At 39.5% G+C, this 19,295-nt stretch overlaps 1 protein-coding gene across 4 annotated transcripts in view; it reads left to right on the top strand.

Annotated features, from left to right (window-relative positions):
* The window catches only part of fndc3bb (fibronectin type III domain containing 3Bb), a 74,116-nt gene that overhangs the window by 18,696 nt on the left and 36,125 nt on the right, over nucleotides 1-19,295 (top strand). For all 4 annotated transcript variants that reach the window (XM_055181997.2, XM_055181995.2, XM_055181993.2 and 1 more), the window contains exons 4-6: nucleotides 12,902-12,978; nucleotides 15,168-15,390; nucleotides 16,308-16,598. In XM_055181997.2, coding sequence (XP_055037972.2) covers nucleotides 12,902-12,978; nucleotides 15,168-15,390; nucleotides 16,308-16,598 — 591 coding nt within the window. The remainder of the gene's footprint in view (nucleotides 1-12,901; nucleotides 12,979-15,167; nucleotides 15,391-16,307; nucleotides 16,599-19,295) is intronic.

Below are 19,295 nucleotides of genomic sequence, written 5' to 3'. Positions count from 1 at the left end.
TGATGAAGCATTTGAGTTCATTGTAGTCTTGGCAAATCTGAGATGCAGGAGAGTCTCGATGGTGCCTAGGAGAAATAAATGAGATTTTGTCTCCTCCGTTCAGTTATTGCTTGTTTTTGTATCCCGTTTTCAACCACTGCATACTCCAGAACATTACACACTGGAACATTCCACCAGTTTTGTTTTTTCCCTCCTTTCGCTCCTTTCATTTCTCCTGTGCTTTCTCCTCTTTTGCTGAGCTGCTATTTTCAGCAAGCGCTGTGTCCCGCAACAGGCTCTCTGCGTGCTTTCACGGGGCAGCGGTTCGCTAATCACAGCCTCAAGTTTCAGGATAACAAGGGCACGTATAAAAACAAACCAGGCAGATTGACACCTCCGGCCCTGCCAACACACTGGCACAGTTTGCGCAGAGAACAGGATGAGTGTGCACTTCGCAAAAGTGAACTCTATAACCTCGCACGTATAAAAGTCTGTCATGTACACTGGCAGAAATAGTTAAAATGGTCCGTAGTGGTCACTGGGGCAGTACCCTTTAAAGGTGCCAAAGAATGCATTGAAATATTATGTTAAATTGTTCTCTGATATTTACATAGAAAGCTATGTGGCTTGCAAAAATTATCCAGAGATGGTTTTACATGTCCATTAACAACCCTAGGATTTGCATCCAGAATGAAATTATCTATTATTTTCTTATTTGAAAGGGTCATGAATAATAATGTTGAGCTCTGCTCTGATTGGTTGTTTCACAGAGCAGCGCCTTCTAGGGCTGTGTTGAAAAAATCGATTCGCCGAGTCTGAATCGATTTTCATGTTAATCTCTAAAGATCGATCCGTAACTCAAAGAATCGATTTAATAATTAATAACTTTAACTTGCCGCGTCATTGAATTCACGCATGCGCACGAGGTGGAAGGACATTAAAACAACGAACATAGCGTTCAGTAACGCGGTTGTTTTGAAAACTCTAGAAACGCTCAAAGCTGCGATCTACATGTAAAATAATCCACTCATAACAAATGAACGAGTTATTTGTGTAATTTTTATAATAAGCGCCATGCAGTGAATCCACCGCGGGTCTCCAGCGAATCTCTCTCTCCCTCCCTCTGTGCTCATGCAGCCGGTCTCTGATGGGCAGAGGTTTCTTGAGGCGCGTGCAACGGGTCGCCAAATAAAGAGTTCTTCTTACACATAATGATAATAGTTGTAAAGGTTTCTGAACTTTTAGCAAGACAAAACTCGCGTTTATATCAGTGACACGTGCACTGCTGGAGCGATGTAGTTTGACGCCTAATTTGCTTATAGTGCAAACATCTTTGATCAGAAAGACGAGAAAGAGACACAAATGTTAATGTGCAATAGGAAGTAAAGAGCGTCAAGACCTTAAAACAGACTTCATCACATCATAGCACCCGTCATAATATCTATATAGAGCTCTGTCTCTCATATACAGGTATTATCTTGTCTGTAGGTTTGTGCATAAATTTATACCTGTTCATTTTACATACTGCCTATTTTTAATGTAATGTATGCATAAATACAAAATACAATGCATACTATAGCTTCAATAGTCTATAAAAGTAATAACTCAATTAAAAACAAAATTCTGTCTATTAAGACTTAATCTGTTGTTATCCTCTGGGCATTTTCACTTTAACATTATTAACTTTAAATTGTCCATATTTTAAAACTGTGGTGAGCAGTTAAACGCTATAGTGAGTGGCAAATAACTGCACATTTTTATAATCCAAAAAACTGAAAAACATGTATACCATGAAATATACTGTTACCGTAAAATAAAATGACTCATGGAATAGATTTTTGGTCATTCCGTGCACCCCTATCTGGCACCATTTCGGGCTTTTTTCAAAAACACTTATCTAAATCTCCAAGATCGAATCGAATTGAATCGAACAATGATAATCGATTCAAGATCTTGAGAATCGGAATCGAATCGATTCTTGAAATTTGAATCGAAACCCAGCCCTAGCGCCTTCAGTAGCTCTGTGTGTGTAAACAGACCTTATGTTTGAGAAGATACAAAATTTGAGGAGTAATCAATTGTTTGGAGATTGTTAATGGACATTTTTAAGTGGTAAGTTTGTGTCTTTAACCTGCAAAACGTTATGTCAATAGTATAACTTCAGCTTCAATGCTAGCATACAGCATTAACTAGCATATAGCACAATGTAACAACATTGTAATTAATTTAATTTAAAGTGTAATTTATGTTGGGTCGTACATCTCGACTGTAACGTCACAGTTGGTGTTATGTTGAGATCGGCCTGTTTTCCAGCTGTCTTTGCATGCACAAGGTTTACATAAGGAAGAGGAAACAGTAGTGTTTAAGGCTCTCACTATATGTCATTATCATGTACAGAACTCTTATTTTTCATCTATGCCTAGGTGAATACAGGTTCCTATTTTACGGCACCTTTATAAAGGTAATATGTACCATTTGAGAACAGATATTTATAGTTTTGGTACCTGTGACATACTAATATATACTCTTTAGGTGCAAAGGTGTACTTTTTAAAAGGGTACTGCCTAAGTGCCAATTTTTTTCTAACCTTATGTACGGACCCATATGCGGTTATTTATGTATTAAAAAAGGATGCTTAAAGCGGAAGTCCACCCTAAAACAACATTATGCTCCAACACTATATTTCGTCACATATATGTAGTTGATTGTGCTGCCATCAAATGTACTAACTCCATATAAAAATTAAAGCTTTTTGACAGGTCGTCAAATCACCAGAAGGAAAATGCACAACTACATATTCTGAACGTTCTAAATGGGGGCGGGTCTTGAGGTGAGTTTAGGGATGCACGATATATCGGCCGACATATCGTTATCGGCCGATAACTGCTTATTTTTAATATTATCGGTTATCGGTCTGATAGCAAAATTAGGCCGATAAATAATAGCCGATAAATTATGGATTATTTTGGTTTGTTGAACCACTTCACTTGCTCATTGCTGGCCATGTGGAGTTTTGATTGGTGCTTTCTGTGACATAGCACAAAGATGACACATGTTGCGGGCTTAAGAAGAGTATGCTAGTATAGCGCAAAGACAAGATGTCCGCGGTCTGGGAGTTTTTCATTGTGAAATTAATATGAATATTTATCGGCCTATATATGAAGAGTTTCGTTGCAAAACGAGATAAATCCATTTTTAAAATTTTTGTCAAAACATGTTTATTATTATGTTATCATGTTATTATTTTGTTTTATGGTGCTACTTAGCTGTATTTTTTAAGTTATGAAGGTTTAAATCAAAACAAACCAACTGCAGTTGCATTGAAATTAATTGGAATGCACAACCAAAAAACGAGATTTCTGAACAATTAAAAAAATGGTGGTTATCTCGTTTTGCAACGAAACTCTTCATATATATATATGTGTATCGGTTATCGGCCCCCAAATATAAAGAGTTATCGGTATCGGCCAAAATTTCCATATCGGTGCATCCCTAGGTGAGATGATTGACAGTAGAGGATAACGTTATTTGATTGACAGCTGCACAGGATGAGCTAACGTTAGCTTACTTTGCTCGTGTTCATAATAACAACAATACGATAATAACTTTCTACAGTACATAGTATGTTTACCGTAGTTACACAAAACAAGCAACAACCAAGCCAAATGATGTTTTAGATATTTTTAACATTTTACATTATCTGAGTCCGCAGAAAAACTGGGCGGAAAACAGTACTCGAAATCTTACTGACGAAAGTGCTTGTTGCATATTCAAATTTTCGAGTAATCTGTTAGTGCTGTGTCAGCTGAGGGTCGCGTTGATGTAAACACCAAAAACTCCAGGTGGCCGAAATTTGTTGTCCTTACATCCACATACTGCACAGGTTCTAGTCATCTTTTATCGAGAGTTTTGGGGTTACTCTTTGGTTGGGTTCGTTTGCCGGCTAACTTCAAGTTGACTTGAAGTTATTAGGCTTGTTCAACTTCATGAGGCGCCGCAAGAATCTACAGATGGATGACGTCAAAGTACCGCGAGATCATATCATATAGGGAGGAGTTTGGTTTTAAATCGCTCTCGCTGAACCTTGACGTCATCTGGCTGTCGGTTCTTGCGGCGCAGTCGAACAAACCTGAAGGCTGCATCAATTAGTGGGTGGAGCAAATGACTCAGTTTCGCACAGTGCATTCTGGTTAATTGAGTCCATCAAAGATTGGGTATTAAAAAAGTAGTGGTTTAATTTTTTTTTATTGTAGGGTGGTTGTGTTCACACACTGCCAACACACATTTATGTCCAAGCACCTTGTAAAAGTGGATTTAGCTTAATAGGTGCCCTTTAAATGTAAAGCAGTGTTTACACTTTGAATCCCCAGGACGTATTCGAATAATAAGCCACAATGAATTTGGGCTCCATCCACAGCAATGCGAACACATTTTTGGGAATTTTTCTGCAGACAATGGTGCCATTTGTGAACGTGATGTCTCTCTCTTTCTGTTGATCTTTGTCTTCCCCTCTCGCCCTCTCTATCCCGATCGTGTCAGAGTAATAAAAACTCCTACCGTAGCACAGAGCATGTCGGAGCAAGTCTTCACTGGTAGTCTGCCTCTCTCTCTCCTCCTTTTCTTTTGCCATTCTCCACTCGCATATCATCTTTTTAGCCTTCTTTACTATTTGTCTACCCAAGTTATAAGTCAAATGTTACTCTGCACGATTCATACAAGTATTTTATGAGGAAAAATGTACTTGATAATCTATCAAAATGTAACCCATTGTGTTTATGTCTTAAAAAAGACTGCTTCCGCATGACATCACTAATCCCTTGTGCTCTGTCAGCCTTTCAACCACCTTCATAGACCAGTTTTTACCTTCCAGTCAATTTCCAGTAAATAAAAATCACAAAATGCTATAGCTCACAGACTCGATAGACTTTAAGTAGAGGCAATTTGGATTTTGTGTCATTGCCCTATGTACACCTGGTATTAAGATGCGTTTTGGTTGATCGGATCACAGGTGGACAACGCTAAATACAGGTGTAAACCAAGCATGTCGCACAAGCCCTGAAAAGTAAAGCCAAAACGTCTCGATCGCCCCCCCCCCCAGTGACTGGTCCCAGTATAGGTCATAAACCCCGCCTCCCCCATGTTATTCAATGGGACTTGAGACCAACTAAACAATTTAATTACACTTCAATTATTTTTTGTTTTTAAAATAACTTTGTGTTTAGTTAGTTAATTAATGCTATAAAAACGGTGGTGTCACGTCATGATTGACAGTTGTGATATGCGCATTCTGCGAGGGCGGGGTCTTGATTTTGCGGCTTTACTTCCTGCTCACTACTACGCAGGACTGGTCCCGAAATCGCTACTGCGCAGACTCAAGACCCAAGATGTCAGCGGCGTATTGGGACTATGGCGTTTCACTTTTCACCAATGGAAGAGCGCGAACGGGCGTTGTCCATCTTTTTTTACAGTCTATGGTGTAAACAGGATGTGAAACGTTTTAAGCTCGTACACTTTCGACTACATTCATAGGTAGTCAAAAATCATTCAAGAAAATCATGGATTGATGTAAACGCTCATTTATTTGACTAAAAAGAGATAAGAGATTGAAAAGACAAAAGAGATTGATTGAATTACCAGGTGTTGAATCATCACATGCGTCATCCAAAACGCATTTAATACCAGGTGTAAATGTGCTCTTAATGCTTTCCTTGCTTCCATTATGTTTCTGATGGATAAAATTACAAAGGTCAAGGTTGGGCCAGTTACTGTAGCCCTTCCTGGTCGACTGACATCAAACGCTCTTGCCAACCACCGCCAACTGTAAATCAGAGGCCGGCCTTTATCGTTGCATGATTCACACAAGCTTCCGTTTCTTTTTTCGCAGACGTTGGGTGGGGAGAGGGTAAAGTTCTCACCCTGTTAATTCAGGATGGGGGGAGCATGGAAATGAAAACAATGCCTTGAATCACCAGAGATGGCCTGGCACGATAGCAATTCCCTGATCCATTTCTCTGAATGGGCTTTTATCACTGACACAGAGTAATTCAGGTCATTTCTCGGGCTCATCCACCGCATCAGCCAATCAACAGCTGACATAAGCAGGGGGGATGACTCGAGGGTAACTGTGAAGTCGTCTCGTTTTCCTCCGGGGCTGTTTGCTCAATGCTCTCCACACAGGAGCTGAATGAGTCCGCGGACAATTTTTATGGCACATCCTGAAAGCCAACACCCTCCCACCCCAAGCATGCTGGGAATTCACAGTCAAGCGCTACATATCCACATGGCTCACCGTCCCCAAAGCAGGGTGGATCTTCAGACCAGACTTTTTGGAATATTTGAGTGCTCGGGCCATTTTGGTTTTGCTTTGAAAGTGGGCTTTGTCTTTAGGTGCAACAATGTCTCATAGCAAAGAGCTCATAAACATGTTTTTAATAATTTTCCAGCATGACCAATTTCACAGGGGTTTATTGGCCTATTTTTGTTTATGCATTTCATCTGTGCATTCTGTAAATTCCTACTCATTTTTTTTTTATTTATTTAGTATGAAGTAATTTAGGGTGCGTACTAGCAACTTTTTAGAGTTATGCTGTCAATGTATAAGGATTTGAGTAATGTTTTATTGCCCAGTTTGCTTTCTGCTCTTTGGAAATTTACATTTTACCAGTAATTGTCTTTAAGGTGGCCATTTTCTTTCATTTTATAAGTGTCCGAACATCAGTATGGTGATTTGACTCATATGGGCTTTTCAATGGCCAATGATAATGTTGATACAGATGCTGAAAGAGCAGAATGTCTGATGGCCAATATAATGCTACATTACATTGAGTTTAAAATAGATGTCAGAATATTAAAGGAAAACACCAACCTTTTTTAAATATTTTACTATGTTCTTACCTCAACTTAGATAAATTAATACATGATACCTGGCTGTCTTTTTTCAATGCGTGCACTTCTAATCTTTGTATATGGCTTTGTGAATTGTGTTAGCATTTAGCCTAGCTCCATTTATTCCTATGGATCCAAACAAAAGTTTTATTTTGTGCCACCATACTTCCTCGTGTAACTACATACACTCTAAAAAACAAACGGTGCTATATAGCACCAAAACAATTGCTTTGGATCGTAACGATAGAAGAACCATTTTTAGTGCCGTGTGGCACCGGTGAGGGGCCAGTGGGGCACCGGTGAAGCGCCTGTGTAGAACCATGTAGTGCTATGTAGAACCATATGTGGTGCTATGTGGCCCCTTGGTGGTTCTGCACTGGTGCTTCACTGGTGCTTCACTGGTGCTTCACTGGTGCTTCACTGATTCTTCACCGGTGCTATATGGCACTAAAATGGTTCTTCTATCGTTACGATCCAAAGCAATTGTTTTGGTGCTATATAGCACCGTTTGTTTTTTTAGAGTGTATGTAACAGTCTTTAAGTGGAGAAAACATGGAAGTGTTTGGTGGCTTCTAAATTCATCCCTGTTTGGAGCCATAGGAATAAATGGTGCTAGGATAAATGCGAACACATTCACAAGATTTAAAGTGCATGCATTAAAAAAAGATAGGTATGTATGTATTCATTTGTCTAAGTTGAGGTAAAAACATAGTAAAATATTGAAAAACGGTGGTGTTTTCCTTTAAAACCATACCAAGACACATTACACCCTTGTGCGTGTGTTAAAAAGAGACTTTGGGAAGGAGAGAAAATGTAGCTTCATTTGCAGCCAAGTGATTGTGACACATTTTTGTAATTTCAGTGTCTTTTTTGGCAGATTCCACAGTTTTGTGCACATTCCAGTCACAAGCATTTCATCTCTAAAAATTTGATACATATTAAATATTTATTGTGACAGGATGAGTGATTAAACCAACCCGAGCCTACACCTGGCGTTCTACCTGGTGACCTTGTTGTATTTGGACCTTTAACAGTGTACGTATTTGTGCGATCGTCTGAAATGAGTGCGTCCCACGTGGCAGCCGGCCAAGAAAGACGGCATTAAGTTGCATTAATGCAAATGTAAACACATCATAGTAAATATTTGGGAGTGGTTCACACCTCTATGAATCGGGGAAAGCATTGCTCTACTGTCCGTTATATAACGCCACACAGAGTTCATCAGGGGTGAGTTACATCAGAATGAACTTTGAATCATATTTTGTTATGGTTATGGCTTAAGACACATGATTTAACTGTTTTTCTTGGTAAGGGTTTAGATGAAGGACTGGATAATGATGCTTGAAATAGGACGAATGGCGTGCAGTTTAACGTACCCAGTATTTGCATTTATACATTTGGCAGATGCTTTTATCCAAGGTATACATTTTTTTCAGTATGTGTGTTCCCTGAGGGTTGAATCCATGACGTTTTGTGCTGCTAACGCAATGCTCACCCTGCTTGGCTACAGGAACAAGCATTAAGCTACAAAGATAAATGATGATGATTGGATCGCTTTGTAGTGTATCATCTAACATTTGCTGGCTGACGTAGATGTTTTTCTCTTGTTTATAAAGATGAATTGATATGGCACAACATTGCGTTTCATCTTCATATGGGTTTTTATTATGCCCGAGTGTCTTTTCCCAGAGGGAAAGTATTGCTCAATTGTTGCTTTTTCATAGCTGAGGAGACCTAATGGAGTTATAACTGCAGCTCATACTTGATCTTAGAGGTTTATTCGAACTCAATGTTGTCTAAACAGAAAGGTATTAAAGAAATCTGTCTTGATTTTTCTTTCTTCTGCAGGGCTTTGCACCCTAACTGAATTGCTAACCTAAACACAGAGATCAGATTTGCAAATGCTTGCAGAAAAAGACTTCATCTGCCCAGCGGCTCTCAGATTGATGCAACACATTTTTTCTAGAAACATCCTTTCCTTATGCTCTTTTTTCTGCCTGTCGTCTCCCTGTCTGGCCAAACTAGACCTCCAAAGCATGGGATCATTCTAGGAAACTGATAGTTTGTGGAAAAACACACTTCCGTTTTGTTCCTCAATGATCTTATATTATATATATACACACACGCACATGTATACCCTGTCAATCACAGCTCCTTTCCTTTCAATCTCCATAAAAAATGTAACCAGAATGCATTGCTTGGCAGCTGTTCCTCGTCAGTTTATCTCCAGAAAAGAAAATACTCACACAAGCACACATAGTTTGGTGGCGTGTCAGTGGCCCCCAGCAGGACCAAGACATATGAAGTACCCAGAAGGCCTTGCAGTGGGGGTGAGAGCTCCTCTTAGAGCACAAAGAGTGGTTTGTTTTGCTGTAGAGGCCGTCTGCTTTAACAGACGCCTGACAATCCGGGAGCCATCTTTCATCATCTTTCATGAATACGACTTTTAAGGATAGTTAATGATGGTATTGCTCAGTTTTGGAAAATCTCTGTATTAGTATCTGAGCATGTTTAGCATCATTAAGACCTCCTCTTTTAGGCCACATCCACACCAAGCCAGAACTTTCCCTGTACGATTTATAAGTCCGTAAACGCGCCGTAGTCTCGAGAAATATCTGCGTACAGACGAAACCACTGGAACTGCCTTAAAGGGATAGTTCACCCAAAAATGAAAATAATGTCATTAATGACTCACCCTCATGTCGTTCCAAACTCGTAAGACCTCCGTTCATCTTCAGAACACAGTTTAAGATGTTTTAGATTTAGTCCGAGAACTTGTTGACCCTTCATTGAAAATCCATGTCCAGAAAGATAATTAAAAACATCATCAAAGTAGTCCATGTGACATCAGTGGGTCAGTGAGAATGTGTTGAAGCAGCGAAAATATATTTTGGTCCAAAAATAACAAAAATTACAACTTTATTCAGCATTGTCTTCGCTTCCGCGGATGACGTATGACACGGCTGACGTGTTATCTGGTGCGCCCCAGCTGTTTTTTTTGTGTGCGCCCAGGCTTCGTTTACAGTCTAAGGGAGATGCACGCTGTAAGTTTGGAAAAAAAACATGTCTGAGGATAACACGTCATCCGCGTCACTGCAGTCACGTGACTTTAGTCTCGGTGTCTGACTAGGTATTGAGAACGTGGGGTGATGACTAGGGCTTGGCAAAAAAATAGATTTTTCGATTAGTCGTTTTTTTTACGTGGTATTTCCGCAAACATTGAACGTAAGATTAATGTTAATCTAATTACTAGTCTTCTCCATTAGATGTCATCCTCTTTATTACCTTGCGCGATGTAACCAAGGAGCGAGAGGCGAGCCTGTCATTCATTCATTCATTCAGTCTTTATTCTAATTCATAGAGTTGAATCGAAAATCGAGTTTTAAAATTGGCCCGGGATTCGAATCAAGAATTGGAATTGAATCGATTTGATAGCTTGTGAATCGAAATCGAATCGATCTGGAACATCTGAATTGATACCCAGCTCTAGTGATGACATCATCGTAAAATATACGTTGATTGTCATGTTTCACAAGGTTGTTGTGTTCAGATTTATCCTCCCTGAGACCCGGTTTCAAAAAAAGGAGTTTTAAAACGGCGGATTCATCTGGACGAATTACCGATATGGTACAACATTTTTACGTATATAGCTAAACGCATCTTTGTTTTGACGGGTTTAAAATTAAGAGGAGATATGTGATCTGGGGTCTTTATCTTAGGAAAAAAATCTGATAAGCAGATGGCATCTTAGGGGCCATCAGGGGAGTTTTATGCGTTTTGGCTGTTTATACAAAGGCGCCTGAAAATGCAGACACTTGAAGCCGAGTTTCAAGTGCAAGTATTTGATAATGACGGCGGTGTAAATGTTAAAGGGTGTAAGTGTTTGTTTTTTTTACCATAAATCTTATGTAACTAACATTTCAATTAGTTAATTGTGTAATAGTAATAGTATTTATATAGTAGTTGCCAATAAAATCATTATGAATATATAGAGAATATTAATATATTGCCTAGCCCATCAACTCTTAATTCTCTCGCTGTCTCTCTCTCTCTCTCTCGCTGTCTCTCTCTCTCTCTCGCTCTCTCTCTCTCTTGCTGTCTCTCTCTCTCTCGCTGTCTCTCTCTCTTGCTGTCTCTCTCTCTCTCTCGCTGTCTCTCTCTCTCTCTCGCTGTCTCTCTCTTTCTCTCACACTGGGTCAAGGATGAAAGAGCTCCCTTCATGTTAAGAGCCTGTGATACAATCCTGTCACTCAGGCTGCCACCCCCCCCCCACCCACTTTCTCAGGACGGTCGGTTCAAGAGAGAGGGGGTTGAAGTGGAGCAGGAGGCTCGGGCCACATACCTGCACGGGACCCTTTCCAAACACACACAGAACAATCTGAATGGATTTGTTGTGCTCTGTACACGTCGCCCTGTGAAAGGTTATTTTAAGCCACCGTGCGTATACACTCGCGTCCCGGTGAAACGACCCACACACATCACTGTGTACACACACCCCTCCTCCTTCACCCCAGTGAAGAAACTCCTGTGAAGCCCCTTTTACATAAGCACAAACGGGGTCTTATTCAAACCCATTGACCACTCGGCTTCGCTAGCCGGATAGATACTGAGTCTAGTGTTGAAGATGGAAATCATAGGGAATTTAGTGATTCCTTATGTTTAAGATTTTATGTTAATGCGTTGATTTTTTTATTACTTTTAAATGAAATATGTGACACTGTCCTGTCCTAACAAACCATACATCAATGGAAAGCATATGAATTCAGCTTTCAGATGATGTATAGTCCCAATTTCCAAAAATGTACCCTTACAACAGGTTTTGTGGTCCATGGTCACATATTTGGAAAAATATTGCATTTACTGTCCTCTGCAGCTTTCGTTACTTGGGTTCAAACCAATGAAATTTTGCGCAGCTAGCACAATGCTCTACCACTGAATGGTACAGGAGCACAGTTTTATTACATGTCGTAATGGACAGTTTATAGATACAATGATTCAAGGCCCACGAGTACATTAACACTTTTCTAAACATGACAAAATGAATGACTTCAGTTAGTGAGTCAGAAAAGTGATTCATTACAGTTTGATTCACTAAAAATAACTAGCTCATTCATTTAGGAGTCGGCACAGTTGATTCACTTTAGGAAACGATAAGTATTTTGTATGCATCAGCTGAAGAATGCAGTGCAAGCAATCGAAAACCATGAATTAAAGGAAATCATGTAGCTTTCTATATGGTTCTTTATACCCAATATTGAATAATGGGCCACAGGGCCTGCTGGGGTAACTAAAGAGGAACTGTAAAAATCATCAGAGTGATGTAGTGATTTACTGTGCCGGAGGTTGTCACGCCACGGTTAGGGTCTGGAGGAGACGGCAATGTCTAAAACAGCTGGCGGGCCTCCGGATAAGGTACGTTTTGTAGAAAAAACACACTGAAACAGCATTGAGTTGTTCGGTTGGCATCTCCGTGCTTTATATTCTGACAACAAACAGTATGTGGGGGTAGGAAGGGATTCATTCATTGGCATCCCATGAGAGCCATAACAGAGAGGGTTTGTGTGCATTGTAAGTGCAGCGGTGGCCGTCTCTTCCTATGGTGCACCAGTTGGACCTGATGGCTCCGTTTCCACTTTAGTAGAAACATAGAAAGCGTGTACTATGGTGACGCCATAAACAATGGCTAAACCCAATTTCACTTTACCAAATATAACATGTGAAATGTGTTCAGTTTGGTTTAAAGATGAAATGAATTACTTTATGCCTTCGTTACTTTGCTTTCAGACTCAATCACGAATCGCTGTCAACTTGTGCAATTCCATTTTTATAAACATATGAGTGTCGTCTTACCGATTTGTTCCTCATAGCAAAAGAAGAGCCTGTTTTTCTGCTGTTTTTCTCGTAGCCCCTGGAATTCTCGGCACTTAACTGCGCATTAAGCGATAGAAGGAGTGGGCGGAGTCAGCGTTGTGTTACTGTGTTGCATTTCACTCTGTTACACTGTTTGATTGACAGCTTTTTTCTTGTTTTACCTCAGGGCCTGCTGAAGTTCCCATGATGTCACCAAACGGTTCCATTCCACCAATCCACGTTCCTCCTGGCTACGTCTCCCAGGTAACCAGCCGGAATGGATCAGGGTTGCGAGATTGGGTGGCGAAGCCTCTCCTACACAATGGGGATGTGATTTCACCCCCATGGGCAAATAATATATCCCTTTCTGAGAAACATGCTCTCCAAGTGTGTGTCCAGTATGGGACTAAAAACAAACAACAAGAGAGTCTGAAGTTGTGTTCGTCTTTACTGTGATTCATTTGGAACGGTGTCAGGAGAGTTTGTTAAAGGTCACCGACTGTGACATTTCAGCAAAAAGGTCAAAAAAACTCTTGTGGAGAGGGCGGAAGAAAGGGTTGCGAGTTGTGGGTGTGATAAATGAATAGGGCTTATAATGTCAGAAAGGTCGCTCCTGTAAATATGTTTAATTGGCACATACCATACAAATGTGAAGGGCTGGACTTGACAAACAAGAAGCCTATGGTATTTAAAATGGGTTTCTTTGAACCCTGACTATTCAATTAAATAATTACTGAGAGCTATTAGTGTGCATTGTGCATTTCATTTTAAATGTAAATTGTATATTTACCTTTTTTGTGTACTGTAGTGTTTTTAAAGCTAACATACTCTTACATAAATATTTTGTAATTGTAAAAGATATTTATTTTGTACTAATAATTTAAAACTGTAATGAAGCAAATAGATTTATGTCTCCAAAATGAAATGAAGGCAATGCACGTCACTCTGGTTTCCTCCCAGTCCAAAGGCATGCTGGTTAGGTGAATTAGAGATGCCAAATTGTCCATCCCCAACTTGGGTGTAGATCAACTTGTGTATAGATTAATTTCTAATCTCGCCATGAATATAGCTATAGGTGCCAATCTCTTTTTTCCATTGCATCAGGCAACACTTAGGTTGCTTAGCAACAGCAGACGCTACAGGAGCGCCCAAACGCTTTGGGGATAAGGAGGAAAGTGACGTGGTCTCATTTTCTGCACGGTTTTAGATGCGAAATGTGAACTACCCCTTTTTTGGCTTATTCATCAAAGCATTGTAGATATTACATCTCGTGAGATCCACCAATCAGAGACGCTCTAGAATTTCAAGAGGTTTTTGATTAAAATTAATTCAGCATATCTGTCATTTTTCCACGGGACACTCCCCTTTTTTTTTTTTGAAAATATGCTCGTTTTCCATCTCCCCTAAGTTAAACATTTGATTTTACCATTTTGGAATCCATTTGGCTGATCTCCGTGTCTGGCTGAGCCACTTTTGGCGTGGCTTGGCATGGTACATTGGGTCTGGTGGACCATTGGCATCGCGCTGGAGAATAACCAGGGAGTTTTAATATTTTCCTCTTTGGAGCTTGACTCTTCTGTATACTGTGTGCTAGGACCGACAGAAAATTAAAAGTTGGGATTTTCTATGTGGCTGGGAGCTATACTCTCATTCTGCCGTAATAATCACGGACTTTGCTGCCGTAACATGGCTGCAGGAGGCGCAATGATATTACGCAGTGCCTGAAAATAGTGCCCTGCTATTGAAAGGTACCAAGGGGACTATTTTCGGGCAGTGCGTAATATTACTACACCTGCTGCAGCCATGTTACAGCAGCAGGGTCCTTGATTGTTGCGCCAGAGTGAGAGTATAGTTCATAGCCATATCTGCCTAAAAAATCGCAACTTTTCTGTTGGTCTTAGTACACGATGTCTACAGAAGAGTCAAGTTTTAAATAGGAAAAATATCAAAACTCTTTGGTTATTTTTTTAGCGCGATGCTAATGGTCTAATCAGATTCAATGGATTATGCTAAGCTATGCTAAAAGTGGTACAGCTGGAGCCGGAGATCGGCTGAATGGATTCCAAAACTTTTTTTTTTTAGTAAAAATCAGGTGTCACTGACCTCACCCTCTGCCCCTGTATAATCCTGGGATCAGTACAGTCAATGTTTTTGTGATTTCTCCCATGTGAACCACAGTACCACATCCAACAGGATTGCCAATGGCTGTATGTTTTCTTCATTCAGTGGAATGTATTTGATGCCAGTCCTTTTGTTTACTTTGCATTCCAGTGCATTGTTTAAAATGCTCCTCAATGTCTAAGGTTGCCATAGTAGCTCTTGGCATGTTAGATTCAGAGATAAGTTGCATTATTCATCGGGCAGGGCTTTAGTGACTGACGTCAAGGAAAGCGATCGGACTGACGTACTGCCTTGTTTGCCTGAGCGTTTTGTTTGCCTCTTCATGTCTACAGGTTCTGGAGGACAACACGGGTGTGCGGAGGGTCGTGGTTACGCCCCACTCCGAATGTTACCCACCCAGTTACTCACCGGCCCTGTCCCCGAGTCACCACATACACCCACAGTACCTGACGCACCCTCATTTTATACCAGCCTCGCACACGTCATATTACCCTCCGGTCAGCCCCGGAGACGTACCACCACAGTTTTATCGACTGCCACCCATCTACCCTGAAGGTGAGATCAGAAGTCATAAATAGAAATTGGGTGCATACTTTGCATGTTTGTAAATAATTTGGACAGTCATTTCTACCCAGTCTCATGTAGATGCGTATAAATAGCACGAAGTGTGAAAATCGTGCAACACATACGCCAAAATCCAGTTTGGTGTGCATATGATACGCCAGTCCTTCCCATTCACTTAAAGGGTGCATTTTTTTTGTCATTTTTTATTGGTTTCTAATTTTTTTCTGATTTTTAAACAGTTTTCGCTTGGGATAGATTTGAGATTTGCTTAAGGAGGTTATTTAATATACAGGTTTCTCCATGTTTCTGTCTATATTTGAGCCATGGTTGCTTGGATTTGGGGTTAGAATTGGGGTTTGGGTTAGGATGTCATTTTTATATAACAAAAAGTTGTTCTAACCCTAAACCCAAGTGAAAATGGTAAAAAAGGCAAAAAAATTGAGAAACCAATAAATAATGCACCGTTTAAGTGAATGGGAAGGAATGGCGTATCATATGCATGCCAAATTGGCGATTTTCACACTTCATGCTATTTATACGCAACTCCGTGAGACTGGGTTGGTCATTTCCTTTTTCTAAAATTGTAATAAATTAGTAAATTATACAATAACTCAATAAAATGATTGAATAACTTCATCAAAAATGCAATGATGATGATCTTTCTATTTTTATAAAGAAAATGTACTAAAAATTAGAATGTACTAATCAGCCATTGGGAATTTTTCATGCAGACCTGGCAACCCTATTTCACATGCCGAGAGTTATTTCAACAGAAAATCTATTTAAGTGCTAAGATTTACCGCTTGTTGCCCTTACGACACTGTGAAATCGAACACAAAGCATCCCCTTTGTGGTGTTTACTTCACAATCTACGTATCGTAATTATCTACATTATCTTGTTATCCTAGAAATCATTCCTTTGTATAACGTCTCCACTTTCATGGGTCATGAGGAGTACTGTAAACCTCCGCCCAAGAAGCTAAAACAGCCAATGGAGCGTCCGGCATTGAGTCAGGTGACCAGTCCAGTGTCCAGCAATTACAAGACCACCGTCCCTTGCACCACCACTGCGAACGGCTATGGCAAAAACCACACCAGCCCTGGAGGAGGAGGAGGAGGGGGTGGCACAAGCCCTGGCAGCAAACGGGCAGACCGGAGAGCCAGGGGAAGCCCTAAACACACAGACGTGGAGTCACAAGGTGAGACGTCGACTATAGCTTTCTTGTAGCCTTGTTTCTGGTAGAGGATTGCGATCGGTGCAAAGGATTATGGGTTTGACCCTCAGGTAACACACACATACTGATAAAATTGTATGATTGTAATGCACTTTGGAAAGCATCTGCCAAATGCATGAAAATAAATGTACAACTCATGACCTACATGTCAAGTTAATAGTAGATTGAATGTAAAACCATCACATTTATGCATTTGGCTTTTTTCCAAAGCGACTTGCATTTAAGCTATACATTGTATCAGTGTATCAGGGAATCGAACCCATTATGCTTTCTACGCAATGATCTACACAAACACAAAGCGCGTCCTGTGCAATGAGATTTTAAGACCAAAGTTACGCATATAGCACATAACCTTAAACTATATTTAAACCAAACATAAGTGCCTATCTCCATTATACAAAGGATCATCTTTTGTGGGATTCAGTCCTAGATCTCTTAACCACCAGACCACATCAACCCTCCGTGTCCACAGTCTTGTGTCCAATCGGCTTTTATTTTTTCCTGTGCGTTTCCTGCAGCAGAGAAAGTTTCCCTTTAATTATTGTCGAACGCCTTCATAAACCCCAGAGTCTTGAATCTGTCTTCACCAAGCGCCCGTGTGATCTGTGTGTGCCTGCTTGTGTTGCTTTAAAATGCGTTTCGGTGCTCGTTTCTGCAGTGTTTTCATAAGCTCGGTAATACCACAGGCCGAAAACTGAAACTGGTGTCAGCTGTACTTGAATAAAGCAAAGTTGCTGACTTGGGTCTTTAAGATGAGAAGAAATCCTGTCCACATCTATTGACTTTAAAGATATCCACACAGATTTACAGGCCTTACTCAAAGCCTTTGTTTTTAAAGTGTTATGTCAGTGTCAGCATTTATTCTCGTGTGTGATGCAATCATTGAATAACAGACGTAACAATAAATGCAAGCAGGGATGGAGAAGAGCGCCCACTAGTGGTCAACCAAAACTGGTTCCCCTGAATTAAACTGAATGAACCAAACAAATTATTATGTAAATTAACAAATCCATTTTTGTCAAATTTTTGGCTTATGTGAATTTTATTTTTGATTTACACACATTCGCTCTGCTTGTTTTGTGTTTAGTGTTTACTCTTACGTGTACTGTGTACACAATACCATTATTATTCATGCATACCTGCAGGATCTACCACAGTACATTCTGCACTAAAATGTACTGTTTACAACCGTCACTGAACATGATATCCAACAATGCAGTATTTAACCCTATATTATTTGGTTAAGTATTGAGTTGTATACAGTACAAGTGTCCAACATTGCATACATCAGGCCTGTCCTGCAGATGAATGTGAAGCACATGTTGCATCAGATGGAGGTTGATTCCACATCTCCATATCACCATTTCCTTTCCTTTCATCGCTCCTTTGAAAAGCGCTCATTCTGTCTAGCAGTTTTCCTCTTTGTTCTTTAATGTCTTATCTTACCCTGGTCTTTGTTCACTGGATCATTGGTTCCCATGCCTTGTCGGTGTGGCTGTGCGTGTGGAAACGAGGGAGAGTGTATTTGTGTGTTGTGTTTGTAGTCTGTCTGTGGCGAAACCACAGCTCGTAATGAGCCGCAGATCACTTCCTGTCTGAAGCATCGGCGCAAGCCTGGTCCATGTTAAAGCGTGCAGGACAAAACCCAACAAATTAAATCAAGAGACAAGAGGAATCCATTTTAGTAAAAGTGTCTGAAATTATCAAAGTTTGAGAGAAACACAAGTTTGCTTTGTGGGGAAAGTAGTTAAAGTACTGTCAAACTTCTTTCGAAATAAATAAATAAATTATTATTATATATTATATATTATATATGAAATGTTATATATTAAATATTAAATATTATATATTAAATGGTATATATTCAATGGTATATATTAAATATGATATATTATATATTACATATTATATATTTATATTTATAATTTAAATTATTATTATTATTATTATTATTATTATTATTATATTTTATTGTATGATTATTTTATTTTTATGATTATTTTATTATGATTATTTTATTATTTTTATATATTATATAATATATTTGAATATTTCCAGATTCAAACATTGGAAAAGATTTATTTACATTACAAAATTTGAATAATATAGTGGTAACACGTTACTATAGGGTATTTGTATTTGTTAACATTTGATGCGTAATATGAACTAACAATGAACAATACTTTTACAAAATTTTTAATATCGTTTTTTGTTAATTTTAGCATTTACTAATACACATTTAAAGCCATAATACGTATGGTTTTTGTAATGAAATATCAAAAAAACACTTGCACAGAAGGATCTAGCTAATGCAGTTGTGTACTTGCATTATCTCAAAATTTCCCAAGGATTTATAAACTCAATTTTTAATTTTCCAATCCAATAATTTTCCATCATTCCACTCTCAACGTCAATATTTAACTTTATAATAAAGGCCGAAGTACAGTACATTTTTTACACACATGCGAGGGTCTGCATACTTTTTTTGCAATTTTTGAAACCTTGCGTTCATTGTACGCGTAGGTTGCGTATGTGCATTCAGGAGTATGTAGTATGTAGGCCACCAGATATATTGCAATTTGTTGCAATGCGTCAAACGTCAGCGCACGTGTATGGGTCAAATGAACTATGCTTTGCAAGGATGTGCGTCCGACTGTGCGC

The sequence above is a fragment of the Misgurnus anguillicaudatus genome, chromosome 25 (genome assembly GCF_027580225.2).
Source record: "Misgurnus anguillicaudatus chromosome 25, ASM2758022v2, whole genome shotgun sequence".
Classification (NCBI taxonomy): Eukaryota; Metazoa; Chordata; class Actinopteri; order Cypriniformes; family Cobitidae; genus Misgurnus; species Misgurnus anguillicaudatus.
The sequence above is the reverse complement of the archived record's forward strand: the minus strand, read 5'-3'. Positions and strand labels throughout refer to the sequence as shown.